Source organism: Penicillium diatomitis (genome assembly GCF_028827545.1).
Source record: "Penicillium diatomitis strain IBT 30728 chromosome Unknown utg000001l_segment0_segment0, whole genome shotgun sequence".
Lineage (NCBI taxonomy): Eukaryota > Fungi > Ascomycota > Eurotiomycetes > Eurotiales > Aspergillaceae > Penicillium > Penicillium diatomitis.
In genome coordinates, this window is record NW_026623173.1 from 974,678 (window position 1) to 997,798 (window position 23,121).

The following is a 23,121-nucleotide window of genomic DNA, read 5'->3' on the forward strand; positions in this document are numbered from 1 at the left end:
TCATCTCCTCTTGTCCTCGACCATTTCCTTTGTCTTGTTTTCAAGTGTCTCTTTGATGAGAGGCCAGTTTGTGTTTTCTCGGGTGTAAAGGAGGTCGGGCGTATTGAGGTTCCTTTGGCGGGTCTCTGGTTTGGGGTTCAGGTTCTCTTTCCGAGCCGGGCGTTTAGATGAGTCTCATCTTGGGACAGTGTTTGCTTGATATTGGCGGAAGGTTGGACTGCTCCATAGTCTATATAGATAGACAGTCACCAATACATCTTATCGTTATGTTGTCAAGTGTCATGGGAGAATATCCGAACAGAGCGAGGAGATCCACTTGGTTGTTTCGTGGAAAACGGCATGGTGGACTTTCTGCGAGACCATGTAGGCTCCAACGACATCCTCGGCTGCTAGAGTTCCATTCCGGAATCTCCAATCGATATACAGACCTCCTTATCTCGAGCTTTACCATGTGTTTCCCGTACAAGGACTGATGTGGGAAACGTTTTCTTTGGATTGATGTCTGAGACGCAGGAGTCAATATCCGCTCATATAATCGAGAGATCGTTCAATGGCAATTTCGAGAGACACGATAAACGCTAGCTATCCAACCTCGATATGCATGGAGAAGAAAAGAGCCAGGTGACCTATTCTATGAGAGACCAACCAAAGTAACCCTGCTCTGAATCACACTCCCATCGTATGATCATGCTCGATCCCAGGCGTGACACTGGCGATAAACTTGAGGAAAACAACCAGATATTGATCCACGCGAATAGCCACCTGCTCATCTTCGTCGGCTTGCAGCACCTCCCACTCGTCGCCACCATGCTGTTGTTGCTGAGGCTGATCACCAATTGATAGCCCTTTGGTACCGTCGACGAGTCCCTCGAGTCCAGTATTCGCGCCGGATTGCTGGGCGCGGGACTGGTTAAGCTTGAGCTTTTCCAGACGGAGTTTTAATGCGGCGTCGGCTCGGCCGAGCATCGTCTTCATTACTGAAGCATGTCGACATGGGTGGACTGTGGCCATCTTGACGCTGCCGTCGAACCAGGGAAAGTCCTCCAGCGTCACAGTCTTGTCTTTGTAGTCTCCGACAATGTCCTCCATCATCAGGTGGGGTGGGAGTGGTTCTGAGGGAGAAAGATAGCCTGAGAGATAGAGCCGTGGCGTTCGGTAAAAATTGGAGTATGTGATATAGAGGGTGTAGGTGCGAAGCGGTCTGCAAGAGAAAATGGTTAAGAAACAATCATTGTTAAGCTTTGCCAGAGATGTTGGGGAGCGGGGGGGGGGGGGGGGGGGGGAACAGTAGGACTTACTGCGTGGTTCCTGAGTTCCCAGCAGGCTCGCGAATAATCGCCTCCTCGTCATCGTCATCATCTTCCATATCTGGGATCTCATCGTCCTCTTCCTGCTCGCCCAAGTTGCCAGATTCGTCTACCGTTCTCACGTCGCGGATCTTGGCCTCTTGCATGTCACGGTCGGCGACGGTATCACGGCCACCGCCAGTTCGCAGCCAGCCGTCGTCTCCATTCCCTTCCCTTGGGCCCTCGTCGGTCTCGCCAGCGAGCATATCTCGCACGATCTCATCTTCGCGACCGGCATCTCCCGCAAAGTTATCATTCAACCTTCGATGGCAAGGCACACCCCGTGTGACGAGAAACTGTTTCCCGGGCGGTAGGTAGGAGACCCGTTTAGCTGGACTAGATGCATCGCCCCACGACCACGTTGGAAACTTGTAGACCAGATAGTCGCCAGCCAGCACGAACTCCTCTGGAGTGATCTGACCGGTGGCGCGAAAGGTCGACGTCCGCGAAACCGGAGCGAGGCGATCGCGCCAGGTGGAAAGTGTAGAGTGAAGGATATTCATTGTTGCGTCAATAAAATGATATCTAGCCGCTACAGAGAGTAAAAGTAATGTGAGGATAAAAGCGAGCTGGAGATGCCAAGGTGGGGAGGGGGATGATAGCATCTTGATAAGCGGTGGAGCACATGATCGGCCCCGCGTGAGCTCACTGCGGTTCCGCTTTTTCCATTTTCAACGCGATGGCGGCTGGACGCTCGAGTCACCTTTGCTTTGAGCCGCCGCTCTTTGTACTCGTCTTTGGCATATGCGCCGCCCATCTTTTTTTTTTTTTTTGGATGATGGCCACGCGTCATGAGCCAGTTGCATGTGGCGCTGCTCCCCATCACATGTCCAGGACTCTCTTGTCAAGTTTCATTCGCAAGAGTCGACGGAACCAGTCTCGTGTATGAGTGAAGAACTGGAGACTGGTGTTGCGAACGTGCCCATCACTCCAGAATGGCAGCTCTCAGTAATTTGTCGCCCCTGTATGACCACCAGCATCTTGATGTCGTTCAAGAGCTGTTCCAGTCAATTGAACAGATACTCGTTGCGAAGCAGAGCTCATTCCCCTTCTTCCATCATCCTTCGTCGCTCAATCTCTGCGTCAACCTCCTCCGTCACCAAGGGAATGGTTCTGCCCTTCCACGTCTCCTTCTCCTTGCGCAAGAAGCCCTCGGTGCTTTGCATGCCAACGACCAAGAAGCCTAGCTCTTCCCGGTCCACATCAAATACTTCCCACCACTCTCCGTCTACTAACTTCACGCCGTTTTCCCGCGTGGCGAGATAGATCGCTGCTACTGCGAGAGCATTTGGCTGGTGCGTCACATAGATTAATTGCGGTGAGAGAAGCGCGGCGTTCAGATGTTCGAGGATTCGGCGCGAGACCTCGGAATTGTTCACACCGAGGGTTTGAAGGTAGGTAAGCGCAATAGTGTGAGGTAGTGCAACGTGCGTGTCGAACCCAAGAGTCCGTAGAATGACTGACTCGATACGCAAGAGGACCAAGCGCCCGGCCTGGTAGCTACCCTCTGAGAGGATGTAGTAGTCCGTAGCCGGTGGCTGTGATGGAGTACCCTGCGGGTTCACGAACCACAAGGGGGATGCTTGAGGGGAGAGAAGGAAATTGTAGGCGTTGAGAACCGAGCGAGGCGAGGTGGGTTGAAACGACAACTTGGCAGACAAATACAGAGCGGCGGCGGAGACATCCTGCGAAAGTCAGGCATGAGACATGAACATGAGCTTCTCAAGAAATGATAGCGCGAATCACAATTGTCCTTACCTTGGCCGAGTAGATCCGCAAGCTGCCCCCGTCCGCACCTAGCCAGAACCTCGTGAAAATGACAACAGCTTGCGCAATAATGTCTTGCGAGAGATATAGCAAGACTCCAGCGTCCTGTGTGAGTTGCGCGCCGGCACAACGAATTGACGTCTCAAGCTCGGAAGGTACTCCGTCAATTGACGACGATGAATTCGAAAGCTGATCTGGGGTCGCGAGCGCATTCGAGATGTGCTTCAGGCCAGCAATGCGGTGGGCCATGGTAGCTAGGAACCGCTTTCAGAGAGAAACAAAAGAGTTGGAAGTACAAAGGTATGTTCTGGCGGGTGAATGGCTCCAGCTCGAGGGTTCGGTTTTGCGGACCTGAGAAGCGAAGAGCTCTGAAGCTCGGCGAAACTGGAGGCGGCCCGCTGTTGATCCATCCCGAGCATAAAACATTCAGCCGAGCTGCAGAGATGCGCTCTGCAACGGAATCGTCGAGGCTTCCGCCACTCCAGTATATCAACCATGCTGCATTTCGCTGCAATATCACTATGACGAGACTTGCGTTTGCAGGTCATTATACTGGACTACTAAGGCAAGGTGTTCGAAGAAAGTAGGGGACGTCAACCAGGCCAAGTCCGACCAGATATCCCAAAAAACCTTACCATCAATTTTGACCTCAATCAACAGGCTGGCTACCCTACCTGAGGCTCCGACCGCACACACCCGATACATTTGGGCGTCGGTAGGTCCATGAACCACGAGCGCGGGCGCCTGACTTTAGATCGCTAGGCAGGTAAACTATCCAGACCCGGGCAGCCCTGAGTATAGTCTACTGGGTTCGTATCACGCGGGTCCCGATCAAACAGGCTAAAGAAACACCCAAGAGTGTTCAGTAAATTCCATGTCGACGATCCAAACATCCACTCGTGACCGGGACTGGAACTAAGATGACCTTGACAAAGCCCTACCCGGTGACGACAGAAGAAATATTCAGCCCTGTTCCCTTGTCATGACATCAGATCGTCGAATGCATATTCTCGTAGTCCTAGAAACGCTTCGGATCATGCCCGGTCTACCCATGTGTGATGCAATCACACTGCAGTGGGGAACGTGCATCCAAGCCTGTGCTGATAGCTCCAGCTCTGTAGAGCCACAATTCGGGGAGGGCGCTGTGAGAGTGTGTAGGTGGGATCGAAAGAGGTATTCGTCATTATTGTGAATGTGCCGTGCTTCGGACGACAGTTGGAGGAACCGGTCAATAAACTCAATATCATAGGCCTCGGGGAAGACGACTAATCTGGCAGAATAGGTTCGCAGACTATCTAGGGGTCTTTCGCCTGAATATGTAGTGGTTGATCAGGAAGAGACTCGAAGTACAACATTTGCATTGATACTGTCTTCAGACGACTCTGGGCTCTCTCAAAGAGTCAAAGCTTAGCTACCGATTCTCCATCAACGGTACCTTGACTTCAACCTTTGTAAAATATAGTAATATACTAGGGACTGAGGACTGAGGACTCGGGGCCTAGCATGGTACAGACCGTAGCGCTAAAAGCCCCCTAGGAACAGAAAGGCATATCTATACATCAACACTCCCGTCTCATCTTCCAATTCTAAAGCAGCGTAAATCTCTAGTAACTAGGTCATCTGGTCAGAGGTACTTACTGTAGTAGCCAGGATCATATCGATGCGCAGTATGGTCATGCATGGAGATGCCTTCCGCCTAGACTACGCGTGCCGTCACTCGACTTGGACCGAGTGCTGCCTCACATCAATATTCAAATACCTAACATGATCTATCCCATCGATTCCCGTTCCCTTGTCAATGGTTCAAACCCTTGTCAATGGTTCAAACTCCCATCAAGGTAGCTGACCCTACCTGACGATCGGCCCTCTTAGGTTGAGCATAAGAGTTACACATGTGTTCTTCCCACCCTCTCAGCCATCTGAGCGATACACTTCCCTACCCCAGTACCTCAACTCTCCAATAGTGCAGTTCCCCCTGGACGGATGATGGAAGTGTGGACCCTCGGGGCTGGCCAGGAGGAGCTTCAGCCGCCACCGCTCAGGCGACGGTTGGAGGGACCGGAGGAATGTTTATTTGTCCAGCCTCCTGATTGTTACGAAAGGACGTGGCTGCTGTGTGCTGTCTGCTGTGTGCTGTCTGCCGTTTCACTTGACATTCAAAAGCCACCCCACTGAGCTCCTCTTTCCTCAAAGTTGACCAAAATAGATCATCTGGTATTTGTTGAAGCCGTCTCTCCTGCCTTCCATTGCGCTTGTCGCACAGCTACACGGCCTCGGTACAATCCCCGGGACTAGTCATTTTGCTGTATAATCTGACCGGAAGCTTCCACCGCTCAGGGAACATTTTCACCTTGGCGCGTACTTCCTGCGCTCGTGACCCTACTTCATTCTCTCGACTGCTGAGCTCTGCTGGCATCCTCGGTTCCACGGATCTCCTGCGTTCATTACCTCGTCTGCTGGTGGCGGACACCATCGAACATTCACTGCGCGTCGGTGCCGAAGCTGAGTGGCTACCATGTCTTCTGATACATTGCGATCATCGGCCACCCTACATTCCAATGCGCCGCTGCAATCTCAAGAGGGGTTGCCTCGTCGCCCCTAAAGCCGGCGACGGGTCCACCAGGCGAGGGTCCATTTCGCAGTCTGCCTTCCCATCGCCGGTCGAATACGGAGTATATTGCTCGCCCGCCTACACTTGACAACGTATGGCACAATCCGTGTTCCAATGAACATATCTCGAAAACGCAAGATTCGCCCGTCTGGACGGACACCTTCCCGAAGAAGAAGTTCGAAGCACGCGCCCGAATTCTGTCAGATTGGTTCCAGGGTAAAGACGATTCGAGTGGCTACGACGTCAACATGCGATCGGGCACTGCAAGTGGACATACGAGGAAGAACTCCACTCCGGTGGCAGGACGGTTCTCCTTTTTTGGCCTGCGCCGATCTGCTGAACCGAGTGTGCGATTTCCCGAGCCAGCGGAAGATGAGCTTCTGAACTTAGATATCGAGGCCGCCCTGGCGTTCCCGGAAACGAACATGGATCAAGACGAGGCTATGGATAATCTTCGCGACCGCGCATCGACTGTACTACAGCGTATGCAGGAGGCGTACAAACAGAGAACCTTTGCGATGCACCAGGCGTTGGCTGATCGGGACGAAAAGCGCGAAGAGCTTGAGGAGACACGCGCACGGGTAGACCATCTCAAAATGCAACTCGATGGCATGGCTGCAAAAGTCATGGACCAGGAGAAGGCCATGAAAGCCATGGCCGACGAGCTCGAGAAGGAGAAACACTCGCGACAGCAAGCGGAGGCTCGTAGCCGAAGTCTTACCATGCGCGCAGTGGCCCTCGAAGAAGACAATCCCTCACTCATCCTTCAGGCGCCCTTACGAGACAGCAAGCGTACCAGTCACGGCACCTTTGCTAGCGATTCTGGCTTCGAGTCTGGGGATGAAAGCGTGACCGACAGCATTTTCTCGCATAAGGACTCCTTAGAGTCTCCGACATCTACCATAGCCACGCCGTCACAGAATCCCTCCCATCACGTCATGTCGGCTGCGTCCCCTCTGGCCCATTCGAACCCATCGACACCTACCCAAAAAAGTCTCAATACCAATGGCGGAAATGCGACGCCAGCGCGATCCTCTGCGTATGAGCGAGTCATCAAAGGAATCGCCTCCACACGATTCGGTGGTTCTCTGGTTGGAAATGTGAGCCAGTGCAACATCTGCCATGGTGTTCCATCCGCTGAAGCTTGGAGTGTTATGGGCATCCTGAAAGATGAGAACCGGGGGTTGAAGTCGCGACTGGGCGAACTCGAGTTGGTGATTGATGATTGTTTAGGCCTTGTTGGGCCTTGAACTCATCGCGTCCGCTGGACAAATTGGCAATCAACAATTAACGGCAGCCCCTTCAAGTTGACTACAGGCGATCAATTGAAGTCCGGCTGGCTAGGGCTTCGAAATATATAGAAACATTTACATAGACAAATTCACCATCTTCAGAGGCTGGTTGCAAGCCTTCAAGAATCGGAAGCTCGAGTTGGATCTCATGGCTTTGTCAACTTTATAGACCAAGTAAAACCCGCGGTCGAAGAATACGGTTGGTGCGGTGATGAGTGGTCGCAGATCCGTCCTCATCATATCGAAGTTCCAATTTGCCCCTCAAGCCCATCCTGATGATGTGGGGATAGCTAAAGCTTGGGGTCTTCACCGGGGTACAGTCTCGAGGCTGCACACGACGAAGAAGACTTTGCGCCCGCAACATTTGTGTAGTCCTGAGTCGCTCGTAACAACAGCTGAAAACTAGGGTAACAGTAGTCCAAGATCTTGCGTTAATCTAAAAGATTTCCTGGCTTTTGGATCCGTAGTGGAATCTGGGTTTGGCTGCCGTTGGGTTGGGTGTGAGCTGCGGCGAAGACCAAGTGGCCTTATTTAGCGCGAAGCGAAAAGTGGCCAGCGAGACGCTTCCCTTCCCTTCCTCTTCCCCATCTTTTCCATCCCGACCACTTCACCCTCTTCTTCCCCTTCCCCTTCCCTTCTCTTTCTTCTTAGCTTTTTGCATCTTCCGCCTCTTCAGCTGGTTTAATCCCTCCAGCTTTTCCTTTTTCACTTTCGTCGGATTGGGAGGCAGACAGTCACCATGAGCGGCCGTAAGTTCAACCACCTCTCCCCTCAAAAGCCGCATCACACGCGATCGTCGCAGCCATCAGACCATCAAACTCAATGGCTCTGCAAATACTGATTTCGCATCTCAGTACGCTTCCTTGATCTGATCAAGCCCTTCACGCCCCTCCTCCCGGAGGTGGCTGCGCCTGAAACCAAGGTGCCCTTCAACCAGAAGCTGATGTGGACGGGTGTACGTTGCTCCTGAATATCGAACCTTGACAGCGTATGTCGCTTGGAGGGTAATAGACTGACGTGATTCGGCTCTTTAGTTGACTCTCCTGATCTTCCTGGTCATGAGCCAGATGCCTTTGTACGGTATCGTGTCCTCCGACACCTCTGACCCCCTGTACTGGCTGCGTATGATGCTTGCCAGTAATCGTGGAACCCTGATGGAGTTGGGTATCACCCCCATCATCTCCTCTGGCATGGTCTTCCAGGTATGTCAAACTGATCTCAATCGCGCATATTCAATTTCCAAGGAACGCAAGCTCACATTTCGTCAATATGTAGCTCCTCGCCGGAACCCACCTCATCGATGTCAACCTGGACCTGAAGACCGACCGCGAGCTTTACCAGACCGCCCAGAAGCTGTTCGCCATCATCCTCTCATTCGGTCAGGCCTGTGTGTACGTTCTGACTGGTCTCTACGGCCAGCCCAGCGACCTTGGTGCTGGTATCTGTGTGCTTCTGATTGTTCAGCTGGTCGTGGCCGGTCTGGTCGTTATTCTTCTGGATGAGCTTCTCCAGAAGGGCTACGGTCTTGGCAGCGGTATCTCTCTGTTCATCGCGACCAACATCTGCGAGTCTATTGTGTGGAAGGCCTTCTCCCCCACCACAATCAACACTGGCCGTGGTCCCGAGTTCGAGGGTGCTATCATTGCGCTGTTCCACCTCCTTCTGACTTGGCCCGACAAGCAGCGTGCCTTGTACGAGGCCTTCTATCGCCAGAACCTGCCCAACGTGATGAACCTGCTGGCCACTCTCCTGGTCTTCGCCGCTGTCATCTACCTGCAGGGCTTCCGTGTTGAAATCCCGGTCAAGTCCGCTCGCCAGCGTGGTATGCGCGGTTCTTACCCCGTTCGTCTCTTCTACACCTCCAACATGCCCATTATGCTCCAGTCCGCTCTGAGCTCCAACGTCTTCCTGATCTCCCAGATGTTGTACTCTCGCTTCTCGGACAACCTGTTGGTCCGCCTTCTCGGTGTCTGGGAGCCTCGCGAGGGCTCGGCCCAGCTGTACGCTGCTTCTGGTATCGCCTACTACATGTCCCCTCCCTTGAACTTCAAGGAGGCCCTCCTCGACCCCATCCACACTGCTGTGTACATCGCCTTCATGCTCGTTGCCTGCGCTCTCTTCTCCAAGACTTGGATCGAGGTCTCTGGCTCGGCCCCCCGTGACGTTGCCAAGCAGCTCAAGGATCAGGGTCTGGTCATGTCCGGTCACCGTGAGCAGAGCATGTACAAGGAGCTCAAGCGTGTCATCCCCACTGCTGCCGCCTTCGGTGGTGCCTGCATTGGTGCTCTGTCCGTTGCCTCCGATCTTCTCGGTGCCCTTGGTAGCGGTACTGGTATCCTCCTTGCTGTCACGTGAGTTCCACCCTCGTCCCTGCGTTATTGTCAGGCTTACTAATTTCAAATTTTTGCCCACAGCATCATTTACGGATACTTCGAGATCGCCGCCCGCGAGGGTGACATTGGCGCTGGTCTCAAGGGCCTCGTTCCTGGCAGCTAGATGCACAGTGTGCCTTTTTCTCCTTCCTTGACGGGCCATCGATGGGTGACTACCACTTTGTCATCTGTCGCAGACCCGCTCGACTCTTCTAGTGTTTTTATTTTTCTTCGCTCTCCATTATACCTCCTGAGTGAGAGTGAAGCTTTCATGTGTGGATTGCTCGAATTGTGCAGGCCGGTCTGAACCTGGCCTCCTCGGTCCAATTCCCGCTCAAGCCCAGAGGTGTGGCCCTACAACATGCCCAAATTGGGATTATTGGCATGGGGCTCCATCTCGGTGCACTTACGATCCTGGACTGAACATGTCGTGCACCGCGGTCTGGGGGGAGGGGGGTTCGCCGATGGAGGGCGGTCAGAAGAGCTTGGCATGAACAGTTGAGCCAGCCATTTTGGACGAACCTTCGCAGGAGGCACTTGTAACCATATTCCATGTCAAAAATATACAATTCAAAGATTCCAGCGAATTAGGTCACAGTAGCCACTTGAAGTGAGAATATCGATGGCACATGCATATTGTGTACAGACTACAGTGTACAATCATAGGTCGTCTGTGTCGAAAAGGGAAACGGGTCACAATCGGGACGATTGATCGGCCGCTGACACTCTAGATCTGGATGATCCGATCGTTTGCCTCACGTATTAGAGATGCGTGCCGGATCTGATAGCCAGGCCCCATAAAGTGAGTCATACCTACCTGGTACGAAGGTCCCCATCAGGCGCGATCAGAAGAAACTAGAAAGAGAGCTTGGATGTGACAGTCCGATGAATCGACCGATCCGTCCATTGATATGACGCCAGTCCTTTTCCGCCGTGGAGAGGTACAGACTAAGACTACAGCTCGAGACTGTTGCCATCAATGAGAACTGATAGGTAGCACAAGTAGGTACTGGTAGTCCTTCAAATTCTGCAAGTGATGCGAGGCCGTACTGGGTTGTTAGAGTATTCCTTCGAGACCGACCAACGTCTAGTTGGATATTAAGTTTAGCTAAGATGCGTTTGTTTGACAAAGACTGTATGTAGTATGTATGACTATGAGACTACGAGTGTATGCCAATGTGGATTCACTGGATTCAGTGGATTGTATCACTATCTTGTAGGGTTGTATAATACAATATACATTATACATAGATCTGTACACTTTGTAACGTCTTACATCAATTGAGTCTTGACACTGGTCCCAACGGAAGTTCCGCTCTCAACCAGTTCGGGGTCTGATTGATCTGTTCCAGTGAGACCTGAGTTCTCGCCATGTATTGTATGTGACCGTACGATGCATTACCCGTAATCCTGGTTCGAAGGGTCCGGTATCCTCGGGCAACTCGCCGTCTCCGTGACGGCGAGCTTAAACAGCCGCCCACGAGGGGCAGATCGCCGCCATTGGAGTGAGGCAAGATCGCTGGCGGGGTGATGGCTGGACTCGCGGGGCTTGACTAATAGACCCTCGCAAGGTTCAGGGCTGTCTGTCGCTGTATTTGTCGGCATGAGGGCCCAGAGGTTGGACCCTGGTTGACTCACTCATATAATTCCCATCGTTCCCTTCAACGGTCGTCCGTCTTCTTCTACCTCTTCTTCTTTTCTTCCATCTCATTTCTCCCCTCCTTTCACAAGGTCTTCGTATTCCCTTTTTCAGTCACCGTGTCATTTGCGTATACCACAGTCGTCGTTCACAATGGTCCAAGGAAACGGTACCTCCAGCAATGACTTCACCGTCAAGGCTGGCCTTGCGCAGATGCTGAAGGGTGGCGTGATCATGGACGTGATCAACGCGGAGCAGGTATGTCATTCCGCAGTCACTGCGGTCGAGCACTCCGTCCGGTTGACTTCCCCTACGAATCAATGCACTGACGCGCCATCTCAATCGTAGGCTCGAATCGCGGAGGAGGCTGGCGCCGCCGCTGTCATGGCTTTGGAGCGTGTGCCCGCTGATATTCGCGTTGAGGGTGGCGTTGCCCGCATGTCCGACCCTGCTATGATCAAGGAGATCATGGAGGCTGTCACCATTCCCGTCATGGCCAAGGCTCGTATCGGCCACTTTGTCGAGTGCCAGGTATGTGTATACGTGTTCAAATTGCTCAGCGGGGCAATTCAGCCGGACCCTGTGATGTACTGCAATACTGCCTGTCGTACATTGCTGGGATAACGTGGGAGGCGACTCAAGATGGCTAACCTGTCTTTCTTCTTTCTACCTCACGTCTAGATCCTCGAGGCTATCGGTGTTGACTACATTGATGAGTCTGAAGTGCTCACCCCCGCCGATGATGTCTACCACGTTACCAAGTCTACATTCAAGGTCCCCTTCGTGTGCGGCTGCCGTAACCTGGGCGAGGCCTTGCGTCGTATCTCCGAGGGCGCCGCGATGATCCGCACCAAGGGCGAGGCCGGTACCGGTGATGTCGTTGAGGCCGTGAAGCACATGCGCACTGTCAACTCCCAGATTGCTCGTGCCCGCGCCATCCTCCAGAATGCGGCCGACCCCGAGCCTGAGCTGCGTGCCTTTGCTCGGGAGTTGGAGGCTCCCTACGAGTTGCTTCGTCAAGCTGCCGAGTTGGGCCGTCTCCCTGTGGTCAACTTCGCCGCCGGCGGTGTTGCTACTCCCGCCGATGCCGCACTGATGATGCAGCTGGGCTGTGACGGTGTCTTTGTCGGTTCTGGAATTTTCAAGTCTGGTGATGCCAAGAAGCGCGCGAAGGCCATCGTTCAGGCTGTGACCCACCACAAGGATCCCAAGGTTCTTGCCGAGGTCAGCGAGGGCCTGGGCGAGGCTATGGTCGGTATCAACGTGCAAAGGATGCCCGAGGCCGATAAGATGGCCGGCCGCGGCTGGTAAACGTCCGTCCTACACACTGTTGTTGGATTATCTTTTCATTTTGCTGAAGCCTTTCACACCAACCCGCGAGCTCCTTTCGACCACTCCATTCCTGTGATTCCTCACCTCTCGCTCGCTTCGTGATTTGTGGAGCTGAGCCAAAATCTCCTTCCTGTATGAAGCCATGAATTTGTTTCTCTTTCTGTTGCATGTTAGTCTCTACCAAAATCTAGAAAGGCGCTCAAGCATGGCCGTTGAATTGAAAACGTCGACTGTACCGGAATCATAGCCCGGAACCGTTTATATTCCATCTTCTGCTACCTCACAATGTAGAGTGTCAGCGCTGGACCCCAGAGAGTCATTATTTTCCCAATTTGCCAGGTCCAATGGATTTTGGAACGCGTCCACCCCAGCGATACTGCGATAATAGCGTCGCCAGTGTGACCTCCGATCGATGACAATACTTCCGGTGCCACCCTCCAGCGTCAGCGTGGGTCCAGCGAGAGGGAAAGTGGATCGACGCATCCGCTCGATTTGGATAACGGAAGGCGAAGGGGTGTGTATCCACTCTCCACCATGCCCATGCCGGGTCGAATGGGTGACTGCCTCGGTGTTGGAATTGGAACACACCCAGCTGTCCAGTGTTCAGTTTCTGCTCTCTGTGGGTTCCCCCGCTGCGAGTGTGCTGTGCAAAAACGTCTCTTGGTGAAGTTTGACAATTAGAAAAACGCAAACTTGAAATTTCCTCAGGTTCAGGTGTCGGCGTGAGGCAACTGTTTCGAATCCCGAATCTGTGGGTTGACGATCGAGGCCGGGCTGCTGATGGATCTGTCTTGTCTCTGCCGCGGGTCTTGGTTAGATCAACAAGATCTACATGGACATTGTATTGTGCCGCCTCATTGCCAATTATCCGCTCACGTTAGGGCGTTGCGAAAGCCGCTTCCAGTTTTCTGTTATAGGCTGTTATAGTCGAGTGTAGGTATCTTAGCGGCCATCTGATACTAGGCAGGTTCTTGACTCCGCGCCACTCATCGTCGGGCTCATTCATACTTTATAGTTCATACTCACACTGTTGATGCTGCTGGCATCAGTTTCAGGTCTGTGGTGTCTCGCAGAGATAAGCTGATCAGCGCAACGTGTGCCGGTTATAGTCATCACTGCTGCTGGAACATGCCTTGGGACTAAGTAGTTACTAAGGTTGGTGCAACATAATCATTGCAAAGTGCGGCCTCGACTCTTGCAGTACTGCTATTGAGGCTATTGTACTATAGCTATGTCACTGTCCACACTCCACACTCACAAGTAGTTGTCTACTGTATCAACTACAAAGTGTATGGTAGTAGTAGCATTTCCCGAGGCAGTGTGTGACAGTGTGCCTGTGTGGTCGGATCTGGTCTGCGGTGAACGTGCCAAACGCTTTTTTCCAGTCTGACGGGAATGCTAAAAAGTCAATTCAATGGGGTTTAGAGAACACCAACTGGAGCATGGGTATCTAGAGGTAGGGAAATATTGCACCGATGACTCGAGTCTCGAGGTGGAGGTCACTTCTGATATTATCTTTTATGACTTCTGCTGTCAGGCGTTGAGGACTTGAGTCTCGCTCGCGTAGCAACTTATCAAGTAGTCAATTACTAACTTATTGCAAATTGGAGTGGAACGAGAAGTTGCTTCTCATGTAAGTGCTTGTAATTTTATGTAACACAAACTATCTACTAAGTATCTACTAGTAGTATCTACTAGTAGTATCTATTTCGATATCTATGTAGTATGTAGTACCTATTGGACTAATACCTAGCAGGCTAGCACCTACTAACCATTATCTACTGAATTCAGCAATAGCGTTCGCATCCAAAATCGCCAATGACTTTAGACTTTGAGCAATCATTTCCGACCATCGTCGTAGGTTAGTACCGCTCTTGCAGCAGCTTGGCAGTGCACCGAAGGTCCGACAGCCCGACACTATCCGCCTGTGCATTCCGAGCGAGCCCCGCCAAAGGGCTGCAGAATACAGTAGTGTATTGTACTTACATGACCACATCAGGCATTACCGTACATCATCTCAGTTTCCAATGGAAAGTGGGAACTCTTCCAAGTTCCTAGTGTCCCACCGGATCCACCCAGACTGACGGTGGCGGATCACTTGCAGATTCCGACAGTTGAGATCCTAAGCAGCTTCGAGATTCCCGGTGTAGCCCCCCCCCCCCCCCCCCCGGGCAATGTAGGTAAGGACCGTGAGAAATATGAAGTGGCAGTCCTATCTAGGCAATGAGGAACAGCACGGACGTAGATCATGGCACTGTCATGCTGCTGCAATTGCTTGCGCCTACCAGACGCCGAGTCCGGGAGAGGAAGGAAGACAAGTTTAATTTGGAAGGTACTTTACTTTGTAAGACGTCGAGCGTCTCTGGGCAATACAGTACATATGTACTACATAATACGTCTACCGAAAACGTGCGAACTCGGGGACTGTGAAATGATACATCGATGAGACGAGTGATGCTTTCCTGGCCTAAGTTCCCTGTGTAGATATTGGAAGATTGGGAGGGGACGGGATGGGATTGAAATACAAGTGCCATTGAAACATGGGGAGCCGCGCACTTTATATTGAAAGCTACCTACCTAGTCTGCCTGCCAGATCTGTATCCACGCAAGCAACATTGAACCTTGGGCATGGCAGGTCTTGAGATAATGAACTGACTAGTCTTTGCACTCGTGCTGCAGAGCAGAATTGAATCGGGCAAGCAGATATAAGTCTTCCATCAACCATGGCGTTTTAAGGTTACTACCTTCAAAGGATAGGAATTGGTGTAATCGCCTGAGACATACGTTCGTCAGCAGCTTCCACTCATTAGGAGACCACGTACTTAATGTACGTATAGCACTTGAACATATCAATACCCATGATTGGCTCAATGTATCGCAGCTAATATATCTAATAGTCTATTCTATCATGATACTAAAACATTAGTGGAGTTCTTGGTCGCTGGCTGGTGGTGAAGATCGTGAGGTACTGCAGTTATGCGACCGAATCGGAGCTTCCCTCCAGAGATCCAGCCGAGGTCGATGGTACCGGTATCAAGTAGTAGTACTGTCTTCTGTCCTAGCTTATCCCATGCACAGTGCACTTGTCTCTTTTCTTGCCCCATCAACTGCACGCCACGTCTCACAAGCCCTTGATTGATATCAAAACGACCCAGCTAAAGCCTCGTTCAGATATCTTTTATGCGGCTGTAAAGATACCTACCACGCCTGCTTTATCACTCAATCATGTTCAACGACATCAGCCTGCCTCCACCCCCACTTCCAGCCTCGGAGCGAACTCAATTAGCACCGGGGATAGCGAGATTACTCCCTCTGTCGCGCCGGGGTTATGGGCCCGGACTGATCCTCCTTGGTCCAGATACAGACCAACCTACTCAAATCGTCGATGGGGTCCCGTCTCATCTAGTCAAGTGGGCTGAAGAAGGGTACGCTGTGGTTGAGATCCAGCGGCAGGCGTTGGTGGACCGTCCGGAAGAGGCGCTCACCCAAGCTGTCGAAGCGCTAGAAGCCTGCGACAAATGCATTCCGAAAGACAAAATTGGCCTGATTGGTGAGTCATCGTGTGCTTCATTGACATCGACTCTGTTCTAAACGTGCGCTCAACACATCCCGCATCAGCGTACGATTATGAATCATGGAACCATGTGGTCTCTGCCTTGACGACCATTCCCGCCATCGTGGCGGGTGTCATTTTTGGCAGTCTGTCTAGCAGCCCAGTCTCAGAATCTGCCGGTCTCCCAATCTTGCAACATCTGGCCGGGAAAAAGCCAGACACACCTTCTCAAAACGATGGCCTCAAAGTTTTCTACTATCCAAATGCCAAGTCGCATCGATTTGCAACGCCGTTTCAAGACGAGTTTGACTACTGGGCAGAGTCTGTCTCGCATACGCGCACACTGCAATTTCTCAAACCTTTCCTGAATGGCCCTTATTTCGACTTGGAACATATTTGGGAAGAACATACATATTATGAGTTTGCCGATCGATCGGTCGATCATACAATGAGTACTATGGTTGATCAGCCTTATGTCAATCATGTTCCTACGGTACGTCGTCTATGAAGATCAAAACTGACCGGAACAATGTGCCGTCTACGTTATGTGACTAACCTCCTGGCCTTCAGTTGACGGGTGGGATTGGACGCGAGCGCTTGCACAACTTCTATTTGCACAGCTTTATCTTCAACAATTCAGATGATACCGATCTCGAACTCATCAGTCGAACAGTGGGCATCGACAGAGTGGTGGATGAATTCATTTTCAAGTTCACTCACGACAAGCAACTTGATTGGCTGTAAGTAACGTGAGCTGTGAACTCAACGCATCCCTTCGGATTTCCAGCGATCTACACCATCGTCTGGTCGAGATAGACACTTGCTGATGACCCTCAACATAGGCTGCCTGGAGTACCCCCAACCCACAAACACGTTGAGGTTCCATTTACAGCTGTGGTCAACATTAGAGGAGACAGACTGTACCACGAGCATATCTCGTGGGATCAAGGCTCGGTGCTTAGACAGCTTGGCCTGTTGCCAGACTACTTGCCTTATCCTTATGCCTTACCCGATGGCACTCAGCCGGCCGCAGGGAAGCGCTTCGAGTATCGAGTACCAGTGGCAGGAGTCGAGTCCGCGAACAAGATGAGAGACCACCATTCGATCGCATCGAATCAAATGTTTGGGTATCGGCTGCGCGAGGTACCCGAATGATCGTCACGGGAGATGGTCGGGTTGGGCCTTGTTGAACCGCACCAGATTTAAGCTGTGACATCAGCAGATAATCTGTTCGAAGACAGGGACTTGGAAAAATACATGTTGAGCACCTAAGATGTAGCAGCCGCTCTCAGAGGTTTTATTCAATGATGCAATCTTCTATTCGTATCTACATGCTGTCTTTTGAGCAATTTCCAGTCATGTGCAATGTCTTGTATATTATGGCATCGACTCTGCCCAGGATATCCATCGTCGCACACAATCGTCCACACGACGCAACGCGTCTTTCGCCGCCTCAACTTCAAACCATTCACGGTGCTCTTTGCCACATTCCTCACAGCGACCCAAATCACGCAACCGCAAATCGTCCAGCTCAAGATGAATCAACCTTTCAACACGATGCACATGCGGAACTTTTCGTCCAGGCTGGGAAAGGGTCTCCGAGCTGACAGCGCTGTTCTTGCGAGCAGGAGATGGACACGGAGACGACGGTGTATAAGGATAGTATCTGATGAGAGTGAGATCGTACGAGCACTGTCGAGTCCATTCTGCTAGCCGACGGTGCACGTTGCTTGTCCGACCAATCTTCAGACGAATCGTGCCTGGACTTGAATTCGACGGTTTTGTTGTCAGAACGTCAAGGTCTCTGGCAGCACGTAGTGCGTCGCTGATGCTGCGGTCCTGTGCCGGGGGTCTCAGACCGCCTCGATCATTTGAGTGACTGGTCGGCATGATTGAAGCAGCAACATCCCTTGGCACGGGGGGTTGTGTGTCTCGAGTTGTCTTTTGAGGAGTAATCCAGAACATGTAGATGTAACCTTGATCATCGGCCGTTGAGATGGGCTTCGCCAACTCTGCAAGAAGCACCGATGTGGTTTGCGGCGGAAGATCTTTGGGAATCCATGACAAGAGGGCCGGCGTCTGTGATGACGATGACGAATGCCTGCCATGGTAGGGTGGATTTGGTCTCTGTAACGTTTGCGCTGGGGACGGTCGCACCTTTTGTTGCGGCCGAGTTGGTGCCGGTCTTGGTACCGGCGCTGCTGGTCGATGGTCTTCGTTGTCGTCAACGATCTCGAAGCAACAAAATGTTCTTCTTGGGCGACGCTTTTCAACCGGACGTTGGGGACGCCCAGGCTTCTTTCGAGAGGGTTGTGCTTTTCTAGATGGCTTGTCTTGAATGTCAAGCACCCCGAGCCGATCCATGAGCGTGTCAATGCTTGTCCTGGGCTTGACTGGGCTGGAATGGTCGTTGAGGGTTGGCACCGCACTTTGAGCCTGATCCTTATGCTGCCAGCAGTACAAGTCCGATATGTCGGTCGCATCTTGACGAGCGTTCCACTTATGAGGCGTTGAAGCCGGGGACGGTGTCGCGGATGAAGCTAACGCACGACGACACGGCCGGCCTTGGGTCGTGAGACCTCTACATGTAGTCGCGTGGTCCTTTGAGTCTGCACGCGACAGTGCAGATTCCGGCGTGTTATGTATACGAGGCATGCAGTCTTTTGGAGGTCGCCCAGTCTCCGTCAATGGTGGTTGACTGGAAATGCTGAACTGTCCAGGAACTGGCTCGAGTCGCGAGGAAAAGAACCTGGCGCCAGAATATAGTCTAGACTGGAGATAGAAGGTGTCGACATAATTTGCTATGACGATATTTTGGGAAGTGGATTTAATATGCGCCCAGCATTCACAGCTCCACCTTCCAACCTCCAGCACGTCCCTTGTTGTCTCTTGTGTCTCGAGTCCAGTCCAATTAGGCGCCCAAAATCAGGAAGTTTTATTTTTATTTCCGTAAGCAGTGAGTGCACCGCCACATGGGGCGGTTTTTCGGGGTAGGACTGCGGTCACGTGCTGTCAGGTTCGACTGCATTTGATTCTTTGAATCACTGAATCACGTTCAGGACTGAGGACTCCACGTATTGAGGATATAAAGTACGTTATTAACCCGACCAGGAACGTATATATTACTACTCATGGGACGAACAATCCATGGGCCAAGCTGGAGAGCCTCACCCGCCACACAACCTTAAATAAGCTGGTCCAGCGATTGAATACCATCACGTGACAGAGCTCCCTTCGGCTCTGGGTGCAGGGATCCGAAGAGCGCTATTGCATGTCCATTATTGTACAAATGTACACAGTCCAAGGGTTCTGCTACTTTGGGCCTTGAGGCCTGTTGAGAGGTCTGCATGTGTCATGTTGGAGTATCACGGAAACACCCCTTTACTGCATCTGTAAGTAGACTACAAATTCGTCTAGTGGATCAGTCGTAGTATCCATGTACCTACTTATCCTGGTAACTAGCGAGATTCTACTTAGTTCATAGGCGGTGTATTTCGTGTATTATCGTATTCCGTTTTCGGACCGTACAATAAAGGCCTTGTTCGGCGCTTCAAGGTTCCAGAGGTCAAGGTTACCAAGGCCAGCAAAGCTCTCTTGGGTCCCTTGACAAATCTCGAATATTCATGGTTGGCGAGCAAGCCTCTTATGAAACTTTGGCCATGTAGTTGTATTTACAAAGCTGCCGACCTCATCTTCGCTCGATGACAGCGAACAAACCGACTCGGCGCCGGTGAAAGCATCTACTGTAAGTCTGGGGGCCTCGGCGAGTGCAAAGATGACAGTCTGACGTGGTGGACCGCTGGATGAAGCTTCCGGCACCGCTCACCCTATGACCGAGCCCTGTCGAGTTGGCGGACCCCCCCCCCAATGTGCAGACAACCGGCCCGATTGTAGCCACCCCCAAGCTTGTTATCCAAACGGTACCACTGGAGCACTACTGCGCTATCTTCGGTTACCCCTCGTCCAGACGCCTCTGGATTTCCCCGCGACCTTTCTGATTACTCCTGTTGTGATCGCGGTTGACCTCTTGCATCCGGCGTCCATGCTATTCTCCCGCTCAATTCGCCTGCCCCGAATACCACTAGGATCATTCAGCTTCCACCCTCGACGAACCTTTTCCACTTCCCGGCCTCGCCTGATTATCGACATGGGAACTGTGAATACCACGGAGCGCTTGGCGCAACTGCGGCAGTTGATGAAGGAACACAAATTAGATCTCTACAGTCAGTAACCAATAGCCATCGGGGGAGAAGTGTGCCACGTCTGATCGCTCTTGTGAACTGACAGCTTGAAACATCCTTTAGTCGTGCCATCCGAGGACAGCCACCAGTCCGAATATATTGCGCCGTGCGATGGTCGCCGAGGTAAGCCCAATTGAGCAGCTCTTGGTGCCACGTTGAATGTAGAGAGCTCACACTTCCAATCATGCGTTTAGAGTTCATTTCGGGCTTCTCGGGCTCCGCTGGCACGGCCATTATCTCTCTGAGCAAGGCCGCCCTTTCTACCGATGGCCGATACTTCAACCAGGCCGCCAAACAACTGGACAGCAACTGGCATCTTCTGAAGCAAGGCACGGAGGGCGTGCCTACTTGGCAGGAATGGTATGGATCGCGAGGCGAATGACCATTGAACACGAATTGCTTACAATGGCCCAGGACAACGGAGGAGGCGCAGGGTGGGAAAGCCGTCGGTGTTGACCCTTCCCTGATCACTGCCTGTAAGTGTGAAACCCTCGTTGCGATGACTGGTCACGTGAGAGCTTTCCTCTGACGATCGATCTTTAACCTAGCTGGCGCACGCAAGCTTGCGGAAACACTTGGAAAGAACGGTTCATCCCTGGTGGGAGTCCAACAGAACTTGGTCGACTTGGTTTGGGGTAGTGACCGTCCGTCGCGTCCTCGTGAGAAAGTTCGTGTTCACCCAGTGGAATACGCCGGAAAGCCATTCCAGGAAAAGATTGCCGAGCTACGCAAGGAATTGGAGACGAAAAAGAAGGCTGGATTCGTTGTCTGTATGTCGCACAGTCTCTTTGACTCGATGGCGCCTGTCCACGATACTGACCTCGGATTGTAGCCATGCTCGACGAAATTGCGTGGTTGTTCAACCTGAGAGGAAGCGAGTAAGCCGTCAACCGATCTATCTGTGCGAATCAAGCCCTCGCTGACGATAATCAAGCATCCCCTACAACCCCGTTTTCTTCTCATACGCAATCATTACGCCGTCCGCAGCAGAGCTTTATGTCGAAGCGGACAAGCTCACCCCGGAGGTTATTGCTCACTTGGGACAAGACGTCATTGTCAAGCCTTACGATACCATCTTCGCAGATGCCAAGGCTCTCAGTGCAGCACGCGTCGAGTCAACTGAACAGGCACCGAACAAGTTCTTGCTTTCCAACAAGGCTTCTTGGGCGCTGAGTCTGAACCTCGGCGGTGAAGGTCAGGTAGAGGAGGCCCGTAGCCCCATCGCAGATGCCAAAGCAGTCAAGAACAAGGCCGAGTTGGAAGGCATGCGGGCGTGTCACATTCGTGATGGTGCAGCGTTGACCGAGTATTTCGCTTGGCTGGAAAATGAGCTTATCAACAAGAAGACCGTCATGGACGAAGTTGACGGCGCAGACAAGCTTGAACAAATTCGTACCAAGCACGACCGTTTCGCTGGACTCTCCTTCGACACCATCTCCTCCACCGGACCCAATGGTGCTGTGATTCACTACAAGCCGGAGAAGGGTAGCTGCTCGATCATTGATCCTACTGCAATCTATCTCTGCGACTCCGGATGTCAGTATTTGGATGGAACAACTGACACTACCCGCACTTTCCACTTTGGCCAGCCTACAGAGTTCGAGAAGAAGGCCTTTACTCTGGTACTCAAGGGCATGATCGGAATGGATACTGCCATCTTCCCCAAGGGAACCAGCGGATTCGCAATCGACGTGCTCGCTCGCCAGTATCTGTGGAAAGAGGGGTTGGACTACCTCCACGGCACTGGACATGGCGTCGGTTCTTTCTTGGTGAGTAGTTTGTCTTGCCGACACGTCGGATCTCAAGTCAAGTACTAAATATGTTCAGAATGTCCACGAAGGACCCATGGGAATTGGAACCCGCGTCCAGTACACTGAAGTCCCCATCGCCGCGGGACATGTTTTGTCAAACGGTTCGGCCACCTCACAAATCAGATTTTTTTTCCCTCACTGATCGGACTAACAACTATTTGCAGAGCCTGGTTACTACGAAGATGGCAAGTTTGGTATCCGCATTGAGAGTAAGTCTTGCAGAGAAATCGGCTGTGAGTAATTACTCGGACTGACATCGTTTAGACATCATCATGGCGCGCGAGGCCAAGACCAACCACAAGTTCGGTGATAAGCAATGGCTTGGCTTCGAGCATGTTACAATGACCCCCATCGGCCGCAACCTGATTGAGCCATCTCTCCTCAGTGACGGTGAGATTGAGTGGCTGAACAACTATCATGCCGAGGTCTGGGAGAAGACCAACCACTTCTTCAAGGATGATGAGCTGACCCTGAAGTGGCTTGAGCGCGAGACCCAACCTATCTCAAAATAGAGCGATGGGGTGTCTTGTAGACCATGGAGAATGACGCAGGCCTACGTGGCTGTGTCGAGTAACGAGCAAACAAAGTTCACCTACAAATGATATCAGACCTAGAGCTCACCACACGGGAGCTGCTGGGAAGTCAAAAGCTAAAAGACATTTCCCCGGCCTTGTACCACCATAGAATTGATCTTAGATGAAATCAATGGCTTGTCAACACTCTAGCCTCCTTTCCAATACCCATCCCGCCGTCCTTATTGTAATTCTTTCCGGACTCGTATAGTCAATTGCACTCAATATTCAGGACCGAGCGTGTCCCGTCCTTTATCATTGGTCCTCTATCTCAGTACCTGATTCCGGAATGCGGCCCACGGCAAGCTTATGTGGACCCTCAGAGCACCCGGAACTTTCGCAACTTGTTCAACAAATACGATTCAGACTTCCCTACGCTTACCAAGTGTCTTGGCCTTGTTTCCTCTTGACAGATCCAGTGTTAGTAGGTAAATGGCCTTTGCTCAAGAATGAGCAGGGTCATCTCCTTATACACCCCCGTTAGAAGCCACATCCATCGAAGGCGCGGAAGACCCCACCTGTCCGCAATCCCCTCGATTCCACGCCCCTTGTCGCAGCGCAAGCGCACCGAAAACGACTCCGACC

General features: G+C 52.0%; 8 protein-coding genes across 8 annotated transcripts; 5 read left to right on the top strand and 3 right to left on the bottom strand.

Moving 5' to 3' along the window:
- Positions 1-666: 666 nt before the first annotated feature.
- Positions 667-1,849, bottom strand: N7539_000288 (ATG3/ATG10 family protein; the record flags this gene model as incomplete). Its single annotated transcript, XM_056929892.1, has 2 exons — positions 667-1,201; positions 1,299-1,849. The coding sequence occupies 2 exons, from the start codon at positions 1,847-1,849 to the stop codon at positions 667-669; spliced, it is 1,086 nt and encodes a 361-aa protein (XP_056794185.1).
- A 537-nt stretch (positions 1,850-2,386) lies between these two features.
- N7539_000289 (putative cyclin) lies at positions 2,387-3,362 on the bottom strand (the record flags this gene model as incomplete). The annotated part of the gene is made up of 2 exons (XM_056929893.1): positions 2,387-3,031; positions 3,105-3,362. 2 exons carry the CDS (start codon positions 3,360-3,362, stop codon positions 2,387-2,389), a joined length of 903 nt encoding a protein of 300 aa, XP_056794186.1.
- A 2,610-nt stretch (positions 3,363-5,972) lies between these two features.
- N7539_000290 (uncharacterized protein) lies at positions 5,973-6,974 on the top strand (the record flags this gene model as incomplete). Its single annotated transcript, XM_056929894.1, has 1 exon — positions 5,973-6,974. The coding sequence occupies one exon, from the start codon at positions 5,973-5,975 to the stop codon at positions 6,972-6,974; it is 1,002 nt and encodes a 333-aa protein (XP_056794187.1).
- Positions 6,975-7,755: 781 nt separating this feature from the next.
- Positions 7,756-9,512, top strand: N7539_000291 (translocon subunit SEC61; the record flags this gene model as incomplete). The annotated part of the gene is made up of 5 exons (XM_056929895.1): positions 7,756-7,765; positions 7,871-7,971; positions 8,051-8,218; positions 8,292-9,367; positions 9,431-9,512. 5 exons carry the CDS (start codon positions 7,756-7,758, stop codon positions 9,510-9,512), a joined length of 1,437 nt encoding a protein of 478 aa, XP_056794188.1.
- A 1,668-nt stretch (positions 9,513-11,180) lies between these two features.
- N7539_000292 (pyridoxal 5'-phosphate synthase subunit PdxS) lies at positions 11,181-12,338 on the top strand (the record flags this gene model as incomplete). Its single annotated transcript, XM_056929896.1, has 3 exons — positions 11,181-11,285; positions 11,376-11,558; positions 11,709-12,338. The coding sequence occupies 3 exons, from the start codon at positions 11,181-11,183 to the stop codon at positions 12,336-12,338; spliced, it is 918 nt and encodes a 305-aa protein (XP_056794189.1).
- A 3,246-nt stretch (positions 12,339-15,584) lies between these two features.
- On the top strand, positions 15,585-17,067 carry N7539_000293 (uncharacterized protein; the record flags this gene model as incomplete). The annotated part of the gene is made up of 4 exons (XM_056929897.1): positions 15,585-15,909; positions 15,978-16,405; positions 16,483-16,652; positions 16,755-17,067. The coding sequence occupies 4 exons, from the start codon at positions 15,585-15,587 to the stop codon at positions 17,065-17,067; spliced, it is 1,236 nt and encodes a 411-aa protein (XP_056794190.1).
- A 222-nt stretch (positions 17,068-17,289) lies between these two features.
- Positions 17,290-18,567, bottom strand: N7539_000294 (uncharacterized protein; the record flags this gene model as incomplete). The annotated part of the gene is made up of 1 exon (XM_056929898.1): positions 17,290-18,567. The coding sequence occupies one exon, from the start codon at positions 18,565-18,567 to the stop codon at positions 17,290-17,292; it is 1,278 nt and encodes a 425-aa protein (XP_056794191.1).
- A 1,492-nt stretch (positions 18,568-20,059) lies between these two features.
- ampp (aminopeptidase P) lies at positions 20,060-22,476 on the top strand (the record flags this gene model as incomplete). Its single annotated transcript, XM_056929899.1, has 10 exons — positions 20,060-20,135; positions 20,217-20,276; positions 20,348-20,513; positions 20,568-20,629; positions 20,702-20,923; positions 20,986-21,031; positions 21,088-21,922; positions 21,981-22,065; positions 22,129-22,173; positions 22,229-22,476. 10 exons carry the CDS (start codon positions 20,060-20,062, stop codon positions 22,474-22,476), a joined length of 1,845 nt encoding a protein of 614 aa, XP_056794192.1.
- Positions 22,477-23,121: the final 645 nt, after the last annotated feature.